The 17,616-nt window shown below is 39.7% G+C and overlaps 1 protein-coding gene and 1 long non-coding RNA gene across 2 annotated transcripts; one reads left to right on the top strand and one right to left on the bottom strand.

Annotated features, from left to right (window-relative positions):
- The first annotated feature begins 267 nt into the window (after positions 1–267).
- LOC124069632 (nucleolar protein 9) lies at positions 268–11,488 on the top strand. Its single transcript, XM_046408930.1, has 12 exons — positions 268–407; positions 1,327–1,632; positions 2,995–3,231; positions 3,338–3,553; positions 4,850–4,957; positions 7,880–8,021; positions 8,111–8,303; positions 8,400–8,540; positions 8,715–8,834; positions 8,928–9,140; positions 10,229–10,334; positions 10,459–11,488. The coding sequence occupies exons 2-12, from the start codon at positions 1,407–1,409 to the stop codon at positions 10,611–10,613; spliced, it is 1,857 nt and encodes a 618-aa protein (XP_046264886.1). The 5' UTR covers positions 268–407; positions 1,327–1,406; the 3' UTR covers positions 10,614–11,488.
- On the bottom strand, positions 10,169–10,529 carry LOC124069633. Its single transcript, XR_006845081.1, has 2 exons — positions 10,391–10,529; positions 10,169–10,273 (listed from the first exon to the last, which is right to left on the bottom strand). It is a non-coding gene; the product is annotated as an uncharacterized LOC124069633 (long non-coding RNA).
- Positions 11,489–17,616: the final 6,128 nt, after the last annotated feature.

The following is a 17,616-nucleotide window of genomic DNA, read 5'->3' as shown; positions in this document are numbered from 1 at the left end:
TCAAGAGGGACAAAGTAGATATTTGTCTGTAGGCTAAGTCACAAAGAAAAGCAACACACTACAGTAGTCTTAAAGGGTCCAGCAATAGGATACTACAGCTGGATGAGCTGCTTGTAGTAGCAATTCAAAATCACCACCTTTTGTATAGTTGTAAGTAATTATCATCATTTTTCAGGTCAAGAGTCAAACAGAGTTTTGTGGTAGCCTTTATCATTTTCAAAGGACATAATTATAAAAGAGAATTTTAAGGTTGAGGCTACTTCTTTCTGACGAACAAATGATCATGGTTAAATAAAAATAAAAAAGTAAACAGGCTCTCATGAAAAATGCTGTTGTTAACAACGCGCCGCCCCATGTACGTCATCACTAAGCGCCCACAACACATCGCCTCTGTGAAGTCTACACACGTGAGTTAATCTTGGTTTTGTCGCCTATCTTAGTTTTAGCTTTGTTTTTCTACGGATTAAGCAAATTGTTTCATTAAAATGCTCTTTAACAATCCGTTAAAATGCCGCTTTGTTCCGAAAACCACTGAGCTAGTTTGTATTAGAGTTTTCGTGCGGGGATATAGCATCTTGTAGGCTCGTCTTCAAGCCAAACTCCTTTAACAGGATATGTCAATATAACGTGTGAACGTCTGCCAGGAACCCTATTAAACTATTTTAACGTTACTCATGACATTATCTGAGCCATTATTAGCTAGTAATGAATTCGGGATACCTCTCAAACAAGTAAATACGCCACGTTCACGTAGACCTTTTTGCCCTCACAGCCATCAGTCTCAACCCTCAATCTTTGACCACACCGTTACGAAGGACGTACAAATCAAAGATTAGCTGTTAGTTAAATGCTCAGTCGATGCATAATGAGCTCATCTTGGTCCGCTGTTTCAAACTTAAATGTATTGCTTAGACTGGTGTTTCCTCTAATGTGAACCCGTTTTTGTTTATTTTATGTATTTCTAAGAAAGTTTTTTTCAGATTTTTTTTTTTTTTTACCAATTCACAATTTTAAATGATTAAAATATTAATTATTAGTATTGAAATAAATGGCATAATATCGTTCTTATTTTAAATAATTAACTGTCACTATTATGATAAACAAAACAAGACAACTTATTCAATGTTATCGTACAATATTTGCCATGTTATTGCATAAAATACATATATAACATATATAACAAAATCCAAAATGTTGCTAACATTAATTTCCATTGTAAACCACCCCTGATGAAGATGTTATTTGGTGGATCAGCTGAATGTGAACTTGACTATCAAATCTTAAATGCTGCTTCATGTTTTCACCTCATTTGTGCCATTTTTGCAGCCAAAAAGACCAAACTGAGCTCCCTCTCCAGCAAGACCAACATATTTTTGTTATAACCTGCAAGTTGGAAGGCCCAAGCTATGTTGGCAAAAGCAGAGGAAAGGAAGCCACAGAAAGGAGGAGGAAAGAAGAGAAGACACCCTGGAGAAGATGGAGAAAGAGGAGAGAGGAAGAGGAAGGGGGCAGCAGAAGGAGTAAAGGGTCAGGGAGACGGTGGCAGGAAGCGTCTGGATGCCCTGAGTGTCGGCTATTTCCGCAGAGTCGGGGAAAGACTTAGTGAAGGCTTTGAAGATAATGAGGAGAGAGGTGAGAGAAATATTTTTTAAGCAAAGTTAAAAACAATATACAGAACAGTAATATAGAACTCAAGAGCTGAAACAACTGGTCAGTAAATTGGGCCAACTTTTATTTTTAAAAGTGCATTTCCTGTTTTTCTTTGTCTTGTAACATAGTGAATCAAACATCTTTGGGTTGTTTTTTGGACTAAGTGATTTGAAATGTCACCCTGAGACTTGGGAAGTTGCGTTTGGACAGTTTTCACTATTTTGTGATATCTTACAAATTAATATAAAATAAATGGTGGCCCCATTATCATTTCACGCCAAAAAGCTCAAAGTGGCATTAACCAAACCCAAAGCTGTTTAGATCACAATCATACATGAGGAAGAAAAAAATTCAGACTCTTGACTGTAACTGAGACTAGGGACTCCAGATTTTTCCTGGTATACCTCTCCACTATGTTAACATTATTCTGCTTATTGCACCCTTATGACAACATTTTACCTGAAATATACCGAGTAATTTGCTGCCTTTCTGTCTATCCAGTTTCATTGTAGCTGCATTCTTAGATGACTCCAGCCACTGTTCAGTTTTTCATATCTAGTTTTTCCTTTTGATTAATATTTGTCATTATACATCAAATGTTTTATGTGTAACAGAGTATACTGTAGTTTGTAGAATGCTGTAGTTGGTGTTGATGGTAAACACAAAATAACATTTACGCACCTTTTTTTCTGATGGTTTATTCACTTGTCATTGCACAGTATTTAGAAGTTTTCAAATTCATCTTCGATATTTAGTGAGCACAATATGAGAGTTCAGAGCACAATCTCTTTTTGCCCCCCTCCTCCAAAGGGTTGCCTGGCGTGGGCCCCCTCTTCGTTCCCTCCTCTGCTAAGCGACCAGCATGCTTGTTGGCTGAATGATTATCAAAGTGCTTCAGCATGCGCACACAACCACGAGCATATGAACGTCTGTCAGTTATGACGATTAGTACATTAATGTGTGATGGGTTGCGGTGGGTGAGAGACGCTGTGTGCATACAAGCCACAGCAGCTCAACTGCACCTTTTGACACTCAGACAAGATCAGTCAGGATCTAATGTTAATTAATGTTCTCTGCTCACTATTGACAACCGTTCACACTTAACAGATGATCAGTAAGGAAAGTTACTTCGGTTACTTCATGAATTGATATGCTTGTTTGTGCAAACGTTGAGAATGAGAACAGGTAGGCCTACTGCTCTGTTATTAGCATTATTATTAGTAGTAGTGATACTAGTACTAGTATCAAATATGTATGATTAAAGGTTATAGCTTACCCACCATTTTATGCTACTACAGCGCTGTATATAATCTCTCGCTGTGTCTCTTTATGTTTCTTGTATAGAGATGTTTGTGGAGAATGTCCTCACAGAAGTTAAGGGTAAAGCGACCCTGGTGGCGACCGACCGGACAGGTAGCATCACTCTGCAGCGGCTGCTCCCTCTGTCCAGTCCTGACCAGGTGGGGGAGGTGCTGTCTGAACTGGGCGGAGAATCGGGGTCCGAGTTTAAGACAGTTTCTTGTGACCGGTGTGGTGGCCACGTTGTGGAGAGTGCAGTCAGGCAGATGTCCAGGTTAATGGGTAAGATTACATGTTCCATTTATGTGGAAGAAAGTGGGTGAAATCACAGAAAACCAACAGCAACAGCTCATCTCTGAGTGCCTCTTTTGTATCTTTTCATTTTTAGAGTCATCACAGAAGGAGCCGTCTGCTACCACAGAAGAAGAAGAAGAAGAAGAGGAGAGTTGTGGAGTGCTGGAGGCCCAGGTGTTGTCTTTAAGCCAGGTGGTGAGAGACAACAGCGCAGAGTTTATCAAACATGTTCATGGCTCGCACGTGGTCCGCACACTTCTGCACGTGCTGGCAGGCTGTCTCGGACCGCCGCGCACTGAGTCTCGTCCAGGTACCCTCACGTGCACACACACCAAGTTGTTGGCCTAAAACAGAGGTTTTCAAAATCTGATACTGTGAGACCTCCCTACCCCACCCACCTGCCACACATTATGGAGACAACTGTGCCTTCACCCAAACCACACAATTCTTATGGTAAATTCTGAACTTGAGTGACGTATTTACAGTGCAACATGAAAGTCAGTGCTGGCAGATTTCGTCACTTGTCACTCCTGTCACTTGTTTTGTGCCTTAGTCCTTTTTGCTAGATAATCATACTCCTAGTTTTGGAACTAAGGTTCCATCAGTGTGGGGGCTGTGGGGGTTGTAAACAGGAAGCATAAGTTTGCTTCAGTTGGTTAACTGGCCCTGTTTTTCATAGCCTAAAGTTTGCATCAGCAAATTGTCATCCTTAAAGGTATGCCGAATTACCTATTAGCAGTGGATGTGCATGCAAATATCACCGGATCATTTTCATCACAAAGAAAATTTAAAAGGGTGATGACCCTCAGGCAAGTTCTGAAATTACAAGGAGCATCTTTTCCATGATTTCTAAGAGGATTTATGGGCATTTATTTTCACTGAACACTGAAGATAACGATATCCTCGGAGAGTTCAAGTCACTCTGAATCAGTGTGTTTACTGACTGTGAACAGCTCTCAGTGCAGGTGTGAATGCACCCAAGACTCATTGAGGATGCATTTGAGGTCCGATTGCACAGGCCACATTTGCAGGAGGTCTATGCCACACACGACCGCGTTCTTTTAGCTGTGTGTACGCTTATCTGTAAAGGGAGGGGAATTTGCATCGTAGTGCGTAGCGGGGAAGCGAAATCCGATCACAAATAGTCAATCGAGATGCATGTTGCTTGTGGACACATTATAACTCTTAGTGTGAGCTGACAGGCTTAGAGCTGTCTACTTGTGACTGGATGTTAAATTCCAGATATTAACAGGCTCTGAGTTCAGTTCAGTTTAGTTGAGAGCCTGACATAAAGCTGCAGTTATTGAATGTCTCTGACCCTGCATTGCCTTGTGTGTAGCTCACTGACACTGGACGACCCTTAGCAGACAGACATATAGCACAGCTGCTAGAAAATAAGTCATTTCAACCCGTTCTGTGTGCTTTTTCACCCCTGTCCCCACTTCTTTTTCCTACAACAAAGCTAACAGATCAAAAGCTTTATTTCCTTTCTGTCACTCCTTTGAGGCTTGTCCAGTGTGTAAGGATGTCTACACACACAGGCTTGAGGCTGAACGTTTGTGGTAATCTCATCCTTTGTATTTTGTTATTCTTGTTTTTCTTCCAGGCACAAAAGAACGCAACATTGTTCCTCAGCTGACAGACTTTGAGATTCCCACATCATTTTGGTACGAGCTGAAGAGCCTTACAGAGACCTTGATGGACAACGTTAATCGTGAGTCTTTCATCACATGGTGGAAATAGACAGTGTGTAACTGAATTGTGTTCCCTCTGAAATAAATTGCAGTTTCTATTCTCTGAATGGAGTTAAATGGTTTGTTTATGATGTAAGGAAGCTGCTCCATTGATGTGGTGGAATTGATTTTCTTACAAAATATTTAATGGCTGACCTTTTAATTATTTCTATTACTTCAGGATTTTTTTTTTAAAGAAATATTTTAGTATTTAAGTTTAAAATTAGTATTAGTATAGTAATTAGTAGTAATTAGTATTCTATTTCTTTTTTCCATATTTATTGCAGTTCTTGTTATAATTTTTAGAAACCTCTTTCTGTTTAGGTTTAGCTATTTGGAAGAAAATAAGAATGTGTGCATTAAACATTTAGCATGCTGGGTCAAGTTTGAATGCCCTTTAATCTTTTAAATAATTTAAAACAATCAGGCAGCAGTGTTGCCTCATTCTCTGCTCCGCTCTGACATTTTTCTTGGAATCAGAAAAACATTAAACCTGTTAAATGCTAGCAAGGATTCTGTGGAAAGTCAAAGTGGAAGTGCTCCAGGGCAGCTTTTCTGAAAAGAGCGCTGTTCAGATTTTGTTTAGAATTTATATGATTAAAGCAACCTTGCGGGTTTAATATCAAAACAAAATGAAATAGTTATTAAATAACCTCGGGACGAGTGCACATGCTTCGGAGGAACCCAAGTGGCTTTTAACGGAGCTCTGCTGCACAGGGACAAAGGAGAACTCAGTTTTGTTAAACACAGAAAACAGAACAGTTTTTAATGAACAGAAGTGTTTGGATAGCTGGAGAGAGACCTCGCATGTAGCTCTTCCAGTCTCCAGTGATTAATGCTGGAACAGCCAGATTTATAAAGACATATGTAACAAGTATCATCAAGTATATTCTTTTCAAATGAGAGTCTAAATACACTGTGAGCATATGAGGGTAAATAACAGCTATATTGTAACAATATATATATATATATATATATATGGAGTCTTTTTCTCAGAATTGTGATATTTCCTGTAGACCCATTTTTCAGGAAAACATACATTTGTGCATACGTTTCCTTAACACACCTTGAAAAGTGGGAATTTCATTTGTTAGTCACACATATGACCTGCCTTCTCGCTTTTGTTTGTGAGTTGTCCCACTTGTGGTCCAACTTGTAGTCCCACTTGGGTGACCCAAGTGCCTGATTTTGTTCACCACATTTAGTGCTTGGTCTGCCAGAACGACTGAAGGGAAATTTTATTCCTTAACAATTGTGACAACAATTTAATGTCATACTGCACACCATAATAAGCAGACTAAGCAGCTGCTGTAGGTCAACACCATAAGCAGACAGGACAGACAGCAGTTGGTTAATGAGTCTCTCCCCCACCGTACATCCAGGCTTACACTCTTTTAACTTTTAAGAAAGGTCATCTACATACAGACTGAAGAGAAAAGGTGACAATATTCCGCCTTGTCAGACACCTCTGGTCAACACAGCGGAAGCAGATATACTCTCACCACATCTAAATTGATTCTAATATTAAGCTAACCTGTGTAGTTGGTCTGTAATGCTGGATATTTTTCCTGGTTTGTCCTTGACTGCTGGCACTAACAAGACAGATAATCTGGATTCAAGTGGTATGTCATCCATTAACAATCCTGAAAACACATTGAGATTCTGTGGTTATCATTCTTAAAATGTTCTGCAGTGTTTTGGTCAAGACAACATGCTTTGTTCACTGACACTTTCTCAGTGGTAAAGTACACTTCATCAGGTCTAATAATCACACCGTTGTCAGTGGAGACATCACCACCATTAAGCATTTAAAAATATATACATATAATGTTTTCTCTGTAGTTCAGAAATATTTTCAGACTCCATCAATATTTGATTGCAAGGGCATCTTACTGTTATTAATAATCAGAACGTATTGTAGAATTTGTCTTCATTGCCTGCTTATTGCTGTTAATAAATCGTACAGCGTCCATTAAAACAGCATCATACAACATCATTTGCATTTTTCTTGTGCTTTTACAAGCTTCTTTAGCCTCTGCATGAACTTCAGACACATTCATTCCATCCTGGTCTGAAGTTCTGTTGTTTAGGCATACATAAATCACTAATGTGGTTTTTCCAGACGTCGTACGCTTCACTGATACAATATGTGTAGCTGCCTGCTCGCAAAATCTGGAAAGAACCAACTTGCAAGTGTTGACCAAATAAGGAGTTGTTATTTGAAAAATCAACACTTGTATCACCCACAACCAATATCATGCCATATTTCTTATGCCACAGGATGGCCACCCCCTCAAGTATTCTGCCAAGTATTCACTCGTCCTTTGTTTAGATCTCTTGTGGATCCCGCTTCCACATGTAAATCATTAATAATAAAATTCTTGCTTGGTTAATAAGCCACATATATGATATAACATTAATATAACAAAACCCTGATAGTCATGGATCATACTAATACCAACAAAACAGCAGATGACCCAGCCTTAGGCACATGCACATTCCTCTTAGTAGCGTTTTTACCTCTGCTGACCCTGCATCAGCTCTGTCCTCAAGCACCTCACAGGAACACCATACAAAAGTCCCCCAAATGACTTAAAACTTACAGTACGTTGCCATCTCTCCTCTGCAGCTTTTTCACGTTCCTCTGCCAACACACACAAACACTGATAAATCTGTAATAAGCTCATCTCAGCCTGTCCAGTTTATTAGTGTAGCTACAGAAGGAAACGCACTCAACATGTTTAATCGATCTTAATGATACAGGCAATGTGTTTTTTGTTTTTTTTTGAGGAACAGTAAATACAGCTTCTGTTTTGTCTGCCTCAGGGCGCTTTTAAAATGGCATAATGTTTTAAGAAGTATTTTTCTCTCCCATTTTTTCTCCACGCCTCTGTCCTTTCCAGTAAGTGTGACAGATGCTGCTGCCAGTGCAGTGTTCCAGACCATGCTGACTGTGTGTCACAGAAAACGGCCCAAACTGTGCAAACAGCTCCTCAGACGCGTTGTTGAGTATCTGACAAGTCGCAATGCTGCTCCAGGAGTGAGGTCAGAGTCAGCTCTTGTACTGTTTTGTCCAAGATTGAGCCATTGCCCTGAAATGTAACTGATGCTGTTGTGTTTGCATTCCGTTTTAGTCCACTGCTGGTCTTTCTGAAGGACCATGCTTCCAGCCGACTCATTGAGACCATCATACAGCTGTCCCAAAAATCCCTTCTCCGTGACATCTACAAGAACCACCTCAAGGGTCAGCTGGTTGATTTAGCACTCCATCCCATCGCCAACTTCCCCATTCAGAGGCTAACGGCAGCCTCGGCCAAATACAAACTGGTTGGTCTGCTTGTCACACTGTGCAGGATAAACATATTTCAAAGGGTTTCGTTTGTACAAGGACATAACTCCATTTTCTCTCTCTCCCTTCTGTAGTTCCTGAGGTTATTTGATGAGCTGATCGAAGGTGTGGAGGCCATATTGGCGGCAGGTCACATGGGAGTAATCGTCCAACTGGCAGAAAGCTGTGCAGAAAGTGAGGAGAAGCAGCAGGAGTTGATGCAGTGCCTCCTTCGTGTAAGCACCAAAGAGTGATTGTTATTGAGATGTAACGTTCCACGTGGCTCTTAAATCAAGACAACAATATGCTTGTTGTTTTATGACCGTGTTTAATAGTACAAAACAACATAATGAAACTATTTAATGTCTGATCTGTGGGAAATAAATACCTGTTGATTTGTTGCCTGCCAGGCGTTCCACTGTGCTGAGCCTGGCTCGCGACACGTCAGCTGTCTCCCTCTCTTCCTGTCCCTGCTCGCCTATGAGGTGTATTACCACTCTGACACAGCAGAGGGCAGCACACAAACAGAGGTAAACAACTAAGAGAAAATCTGCACCACAAACATCAGAGCATTGAGAACTGATGCAGCGGGGAACATTTCTGGTGTTCTTGGTCATTTCCAGGTCCCGCTGTCCTCCATCTGTTACCACGGTTCCCGGCTGGTCCAGGCGCTGGCCAGGTTTAAGGAACGCTCGCTCCTCCTCAGCAGCCTGCGCACCCTGACCCCCACTGACCTCCTGACGCTGGCATGTGACCCCGCGGGAAGTCACGTCATCCAGGCCCTCATCACCACATCCAGCGACAAGGGAAGAGGCAAGATCCTCAAGAGACTGGAGGTATTAACACAGTCCTGAACAGATCCTCTTATTACTGTCTGCAATACTCTAGTACCACAGTGACCTGCTGTTTCAGAGAACTCTTAAGCCATTCTTTCTTTTTTTTCCAATCAAAGTATATTTTGTGAGCCATTTTCTTTACATCTTCAGTGGGGACAAATTGGCCTGGGATTCATATCTACTGACAGGCCGTGGAGGTTGGAAAAGATTGAGACACATATTGGGTTTGGTCTTTTAATGGACTTAACAGTAAAAAAAATATGTAGAATATCAGCAGAATATCCATTTAGATATGGAAGACCATGCTACTTTTTGTGGGAATGAATTTCCCAGTAACTGCTGCTCTATATGGACTGAACCTTCTGGAACCATCCGTGGGGAAAAAAGTGAAGTTTCAGCTAATAGAGAGTCAAAACGAAAGTGGAACTTCCAGGTTCTGGTCCAGGAGTAAGAAAGCCCCTTTCAAAATCCCACTGACATCTTCTAACAGTGCAATTACATAATAGAGCTTTCTAACAGCATTTCTCAGCACTATGTTGTGTGGCTCTCTTCACATGTTTAGATGAGGAAAGTAGTTTTTTTGGAAAATGATGTATTATTGTGATTCATTCAGTTTTTATTTTTATTAATTAACACTTACACAAGTAAAAGTCATACTTAACAAGTGGAAATACAGACACAACTGCGCTTCAAAAATCACTGTACGTAACAAAGAATTAAAAGCATATTTCATCATGAGATCTCCACTCATATACATCATGTTTTTCCTTTTAACACACAGCAAGATACATTTTTGTAATTGTCAGGACACGTGGACATCTGTCCTAGTGTCAGAGGTGTAAACATGTAAAAACTGTCCTTTATTAGCACACTGGTATTCATTTCAGTGTACTTGTGTCTCCCTACACAGAAGTCCTCTGTGTGAGATAGGATGTGAAGAAATAAAACTATTTCTGTTGATGTTTGTCTTTGGAGAGGAACACGGGGACATCATCAGCAGTCTCACTTTGTGGTGGTGTACTTGTTTCTTCATGTTAAATAAATTGGTGAGATTTTTTACATTCTTTCTCCACTTTTTGTCCTCCTAGGGTCAGTATGTTCAAATGGCCTGCTCCAGGTTGGGTAGTCGGGTGCTAGAAGCCATTTGGAACAGTGCTTCAGTCAGTCACAGGCAAAACATTGCACAGGAACTAGGTAATACGAATCATCACACAAATCCTCACTTCAAAGGGTGGCTTTTTTTAACTCACCTCTAGACATTGCTTGTAGTTCACATCCTTGTTACAGACTTCCTCTCCCATCTCTCCTTCCCTTCCAGTTGGGAGCGAAAGCCAGCTGAGGTCTGACCAGTTTGCTCGTCATGTGTGGGCAAAATTCGCCCTCTCCCACTTCATCCACAGAAGAGCCCACTGGCAGGAAATACAGACTGGCGAGTCTAAGAAACGCAAGCTCTTCAGCGACATTCTTGAGTAAAACAAATTGCATATTTAATTAATCAGTTAATCTTTATTTTGCTATGAAATTTGATTAAAAATGAAGTAGATAGTATTTGTTTGTGTGAGAATTTTTATCTCGAAAAAGAGTTCAGGTCCATATATATATATACACACACATCATGTTTGTCATGGTTGATGTAAGGAGCGAGTTGGCCACTGGGGGGCACTAACATGACATTTATTTTCTTGATGGTGGTAGACCAGGACTTCAAATGAGTAGAGCAACACTAGTTAGTGTAGTTAGAAAACTGTCTGAAACTCTAATCCAAAACCACAAAGCTGATACTTTTTTTTCTTTTTCTTTTTTTGTGCTATTGGTATATGACAGTTACAAAACTAATACTTTGAAATACAGTGTGCATTTCAGACATTTTGGGGAAAAGGTATCAATCTGAAGTGGCTGTGACAATAATCAGAAAATCTTTGTCGCCGTAATCGATTCTTTTCCCCTGAATGTCACATTTCCTGATAATTTCCCCTGTGGAAACACAAACAAATTGTATCATATTGTCCTTGGCTTTCAGGAGTCGTTATGTGCCTCAGCCTCAGCCTCTTTTGTCACAGGCCTGTTGGAGACACAGAGCTTAGTCACAGTGGAGAACATTGATTACATATTGATTGCAAGGCCTTTGTCTTGACAGATGCTCCTCAGTAGAGAAAGGCGCATGGGGCCAAGAAGCCACGCTGAAAAAAACAACAACAATGGCCACTTTACTTCTTTGTCATAATTACACAAGCAATTCATTTACAGTTTGATTTGACCTCACAAACCGTATGCAGTTTTTCAAACTGCACTTGCTGTACTGACAGGTGTGGATCACCTTATAATAAATTCCATGGCTTGAAGCTTCATTTTTACATCCTTCAACTCATTTTAAAACTACCTGATCTTAATTAAAACTGAAAATTAACTGAAATAAAAACTCATACATGCTTAAAAGCGTAAGCTGCAGCTGTCTAGCTGCAGACAAGAAGGCACTACAGAGGGTGGTGAGGACTGCAGAAAAGATCATCAGATCACCACTACCAGCCATTCAGGACCGCTACACCTCACAATGTTCCAGAAGAGCAATGACCATCATACATGCTTAAAAGCGTAACATAACAAACCAAAGAGGGAGCATTAGGAAAGCAGTTATTAGGTGCAGGTTCTGCATTGCATTGCACTGAATTACATCATAAAAGTGTTTCTGTTTTACTGACCACTGACTGTACACTGATACATCTACTTAGCACAAAAGCCAGCCATGATAGAAGTTAGGGAGACATTTTAAATAATATCTGCCATTGAAAGAATATTTAAGGGATTAGTTTACTAAAATCAGGAAATAAAAAAAGCATTGTCCCATTTTTCCCTTAGTAGTACTGCAATATGAAGATAGTTCAGGTTTTTGTAGGGAGGCTTTGAATGCCTCAGTACAATCAAGCTGAGTGAATTTTGCTCACGGTGATCAAAGCGAGTGAAATCATACTTTCATCAAAAAATAAAAAAATGAAAACTCAACATCAAAATGTCTGAGCTGAAACACTGTCCTTGTTACTCAGGATATCCCACAGATGATAGAACACTGTGTCTCCAGAGGATGAATCTCCTTTTGTTTGTTCTTTGTTTTTGTTTTTAACAATTTCTAAACCTTTGCACTTACAGAATATAGAGCCAAAATGTCAAATATACACAAAAGATATTTGGTCATACTTTATCAAGTGGGTTCAAATCATAGTTGATTCATACATTAGCTGTTATTCCTCCAAATGAGTTTGAATCCAGTTACATGGACAAGGACATGTTAAATTGCATGCATCTGATAAGTTTCTCTGAAAGCAGAATACATGTGTTCATAGAAATATGAGATATTTGTAATCACACAAGTAGTGACAGGCACCAACATGTAGCTGACTGATGCAACAGAAACCTTCTCTAATAATGTTGACAAGCTTAGCAAATGGTATATAAAATTTACCTTACATAGAATAATCAAGCAATTGGTTCACTGGTCAATTATCATGAAAGGTGTCACTTTGAGCGCTGGATATCCGTGATATATGCTTACAGGCTACTTAAAAGCTATCTACATGTGAACAGCAACCATGTTTTTCCACTTGCTTAGACTGTACGACACACATTGCACAGTGTCCCACACATTCCATTACATCCAGTAAGCTAATGTTGTGATCAATATCATTTTCTCTCTATAGTTTGCCTTAATTTTGCAGAACACATGGTTAGCACACCTTTTGGCCTGTGCTTAATCCACATTACCGGAAACGTGGGGAACATTGCACGAGGCGCTCAGCCCATAATGAGCTCGATTTGTGCTTTCCTCCTCAACCCACCATTACAATCACTCGGTACGATGCCTCACTTTGGGCTCTTTGCTTTGACCAAACCAGTTTTAATTACACACGCTTCATTCGGAGCGTGATATTGAAGCGAGGCTGGTATGGCTCATTCTTGCTTCCTTTTGTTGTTTGGTTATTATAGCTCTGTGCATGTATAATCAGCTCTGTGCGCTCGGGAGACAAAGCAGAGGAACAATGACCTTTGGGGTACAATGAGCCATTGCTCCTTCAAAACAAATCATATGTATTCCCTGGGGATTCAGCAGTGGCCATCACTGCAACCGCCACGTGACCTGGTCTATCCCCAGATATACTACACACACCATTTCCAATATTACCTCCTAGCTAACATGCCTACACCCACACTTCAGAAAAACATGCATCTCATTAGTTATGCACGGTGCTCACTGAAAATAGTCTTTCTTTGGTGCAAAGTGAGGAGTAAGTTCGACAAGCTTTCACTGGCACACAGTAGGTGGCTTTTCGTCTTTTAAGCTCCCTCTGTCTTCTCTGCTCTCCAGAAGAAGAAGAATTCTTTTGCCCAAAAAATCACAGTATATGCCCACAGAATGAGTCAGAGACAGGAAAGACAGAGAGAGGGAGGATTTCTGTCACGATTTGAGAGGCTGATAGGGTGTCACAAAAAGAAATTGTATCATATTGTCCTTGTTTTGCTCTCGATTTCCTGTGGGCTTCTGTGCAGCTGTCAAATGTATGCCATTATCTGACAGTTATCTGACCTGTTTAAGTGCGATAAAAACCTTTATGTGTCATTTGCTGTTCTGAGACACACAATGTATAAAATCCAGGCTGTCTCTGTTGAAAAGTTCACCGTATATGTATGCTTAACACCGTCTGTATCTTATTCATCTACTGGGGAGAAAAGGCAAAACAAACAAAAAACCTCCTCTTTCTGAAAATCAACATAAATATACCAGGACATTTGAGATGCCAAAGGACTCTAGGACTCATCGTCTCCTTGACAACAGTCTCCAAGCAACCATTACTCCTCAAAGCATTTCTCCAAGCCCATCTCTCTCCTCAACCCCTCTGTCTGTTTGCCAGTTTGCCTTCCTCCCATTTATCCACTCCAGATAGTTACTGTACCACCATCACAAGCTGAGAGCTATCTGATCTGAGCTCTTGTGGTTGGCTGTGGGGACCAGTGCTCTTGCTTTTTAGCCTGAGGCACTTTGTTACACCTGCTAAAACAAGGGTGGGGCATACAGAGATATTTTTGTAGTTACTTGTGCATTATTTTTTGAATTCTCCAGCCGGTTGAACTAAAAAGCTATTGAAAGTATTGGCGAATGAATCTTTTTATCAAACCACAGTTCCTTGTAGATGGGTTGAGTTGTGTTGCTCAGTGATAACATATTATAATACAAGTAAACAACTGTTTCCCAAAGGACTTGCTTTTAGTATTTTGGAATGCTACTTTTACCACGTGTTGTTTTAAGGACTGTCAATCCATAAATCATCCATGTAACAGATGATAACTTTATTTCTGAGCTATTCTAGGCCACTGCACAGCTATACTTAGCTGTAGACAGACCTGTACAGCCTCCCTCCTTATCTTCCTTTGGAGGGAGAGAAAGTAAAAACATCAGGACAATTTTGCCAGCGTATTAGGTCACTATGGTCACTTTCGTTTAGCTTAAGAAGTGCTAGACAGATTAGATTACAAGGTCTGTTCACCCATATAGCAAAAAGAAATACTTTCTTCCTTACCTCCGATGGTACTTAGCTGTGTAGATACACTAAATTCTAACAAGTTGAGTTTACTTAAAGAAATTTAGGAAACCAATTACTTTGGGGAAAAGTAAGTAAACGAACTTAATTGTGTGAAGTAGTGTGAAATTATTATATTTAAGTGAGCTTTACTTGTTTTTGAAGTTGTAAGAACTTAATTTATCTCAGTACAGTTAAATTCAAATCAAGTTGTTGCAGCTCAAATACTCCGTGTCACATTAACTTAATATATTCTGCCAAAACAAGCGGACATCACTTGAAATTTGTAATATACTTCACTTGAGGTATCTTATTGTAATCCACTTCAATAAAATTGACAGAAACTCAATAAAGATAAGTCACATTAACTTAATATACTGTGCCAAAGTAAGTGAGCAGTACTTAATTTTAAATAAATACACTTAACATACCTTAGTTTAACTAACTTAAAAATAAGAATTCACAAAATGGCATTACAAACGTTTTTTTTTTTAATTTCAGTATCTGTAAACAATAATAATCAACATGCTGTTCATTTGTAAACTTGTCTGGAAAGAGATAATCAAAGGTTGAGTTTGGCTGAACAATTGGGGGGGATAGATGAATAAAAGGTCAGAATATCTTTTTGGCACCACATATACTTCATTTTTAATGGGGTTTACCAAATTTGACCTCTACCAAAAAAATACATATACTGTAATTTGAATAATAGTACTACCATAGTAAAATCTATCTAAATTTAGAATCTGAATAAAACCGGAGAATTAAAACTGGGTTATTACATAGAACTGTACTTGTACATACACCTTCAAAGCAGCAAAATGTAAGTCAGCTCTTTAACAACTTTGATATATTCAACATTTGTTGCAGAAGCACACTACACTAATACTAAACATCATATACTGTTTTCCAAGGTTCAACAATATCTATTACATCTGCACTCACCATCTTCTACAGGGGTGCCATTGAGAGCATCCTGACCAGCAGCCTCTCTGTCTGGCACGGCAGCTGTCTAGCTGCAGACAAGAAGGCACTACAGAGGGTGGTGAGGACTGCAGAAAAGATCATCAGATCACCACTACCAGCCATTCAGGACCTCTACACCTCACACTGTTCCAGAAGAGCAATGACCATCATCAAAGACCCCACTCATCCAGCACATAAACTGTTCTCCCTACTACCATCAGGGAGGCGCTACCGCAACATGCGGTGCCGCACAAGCAGACTGAGAAACCGCTTCTTTCCACAAGCCATCAGACTCATCAACACACTGACGAACACTCCATGAACATTTCATGACATGTCACTCGCACTTTACTCTTCGCACCGTGCATACTGCATCTACACTACTGCACATACTTGTATGTCCATTGACTGTACTTCTGCTGCTGTGACTGTGACTGTGACTGTGTGTGTGTGTGTGTGTGTGTGTGTGTATTTATTGTACATGTTTGTATCAGTATGTTGTCTTTTTACTGCACACTGTGTGTGTTTGTTTGGGTGTATGTGTATGGGTGTGTGTGCGTGTGTGTGTAATTATTGTCACTGTCTTACCTACATGTTTAATTTTAGTTCTAATTTTTAACTGCACATTGGAGACTGGTCAAACGAAATTTCAATTTTCTGTGCTAACCCCTGTTACATAGATTATTGACAATAAAGTACACTTTGACTTTGATATCTCCTGGATGAACTCAAATGTGTTTTTTATTACCTTTGGAGTAATCCAGATGGGGTGCATACATTAAGCCGAACAGAAGACAAAGTGCTTGAGAGGTTGTGGGAATCTCATCCATGACAACGTTTCCTTCAAGGATGATTGCAATGCTGTTAATCAAGGGTGGCGTATCCTCAGTCAGTCTGGGTGAAGTCACATGCAGAGTCCGAATCCTGCATTAAAAATAAAAGAACACAAATGAATTAAGGTAATTATACTGTGTTCACTCTTATGATGCACAACATCACATAGAAGAAACAAGCACTCCGGAATACTCTCAGAGAGCTCTTTAGATTATGAGCAGGTAGAAATGGCTGCATTTCAGCACCAAGTCTTAACAAAAAGAATAAAAAAAATTAAATAGGCTATACAACTTCACCTGGGAAGCTCAAATTTGGCTCAAACTTTGAATGAATTGAAAATGAAAACATAGATGTGTTGTTGCAATTTAGTGATATAACCTTCTAAACCCAATTCTATATCAGGCAGAAATTGAAATGAAACATTTTCACCATAGACTACGATGGAAAATTACTTTCCTTCAGCATCACATGTGAGGCATCAAAACTGTTTGTAACTCCCAACTGATTAAAAATATGTCACTTGTTTAATGTTGTGACATCCCCATTTAATTATGTTTGGTTTGCAACGTGTGAATACAGACAATAATAACTAACTCGTCCTCAGTTTTTGGGAATTTTACTATTGGCTAAACCTGAGGTCTGATGATGTCCTAAAATGTGCACTGTGCGATGGTCAATCATTATCATTACAAATGTACTTACTGAACAGCTGAGGAAGAATTTGCGGGAATCTCCAAGATACAGGGGCAGACACTGCAGGACAGCAGTGCGTGCTGTGGTGATGTCATTGGTCTCATGGAAAAGATGACAAAAAAAGAATAAGCAGAAGACTATATGAAAGCAAACTTATTTGGAAAAATAAATTCTGTGGATATGTGTGAGTTACAACGTTGAATTCTAAAGAATTACTTGTACTGTAGTAGCAGCCTAGTTGAAGTTTGCAAGCACACTACCATAAGGTGGGAATGATGAACAATCTGAAACAACACGTACTTGTGAGGAGGCGATCGAGCGATTGGCACCAAACAGTTGTCTATATTCTATAAGACAATACCAAAAAACATTTGTCACATTTATCATCTTTTTTTTTTTTTTTACAAAGGTTTTTA

Source organism: Scatophagus argus, chromosome 13, assembly GCF_020382885.2.
Source record: "Scatophagus argus isolate fScaArg1 chromosome 13, fScaArg1.pri, whole genome shotgun sequence".
In the NCBI taxonomy this organism is placed as follows: Eukaryota; Metazoa; Chordata; class Actinopteri; family Scatophagidae; genus Scatophagus; species Scatophagus argus.
This window is presented reverse-complemented; position numbering and strand designations above follow the sequence as displayed.

Bases quoted from the DNA above. Each gene is read 5' to 3' on its own strand.
- LOC124069632 (XM_046408930.1), top strand. From the start codon at position 1,407: ATGTTGGCAAAAGCAGAGGAAAGGAAGCCACAGAAAGGAGGAGGAAAG. The intron at 3,554-4,849 runs GTACCCTCACGT...TTTTTCTTCCAG, and splicing joins GCGCACTGAGTCTCGTCCAG to GCACAAAAGAACGCAACATT. The intron at 8,304-8,399 runs GTTGGTCTGCTT...TCCCTTCTGTAG, and splicing joins CCTCGGCCAAATACAAACTG to TTCCTGAGGTTATTTGATGA.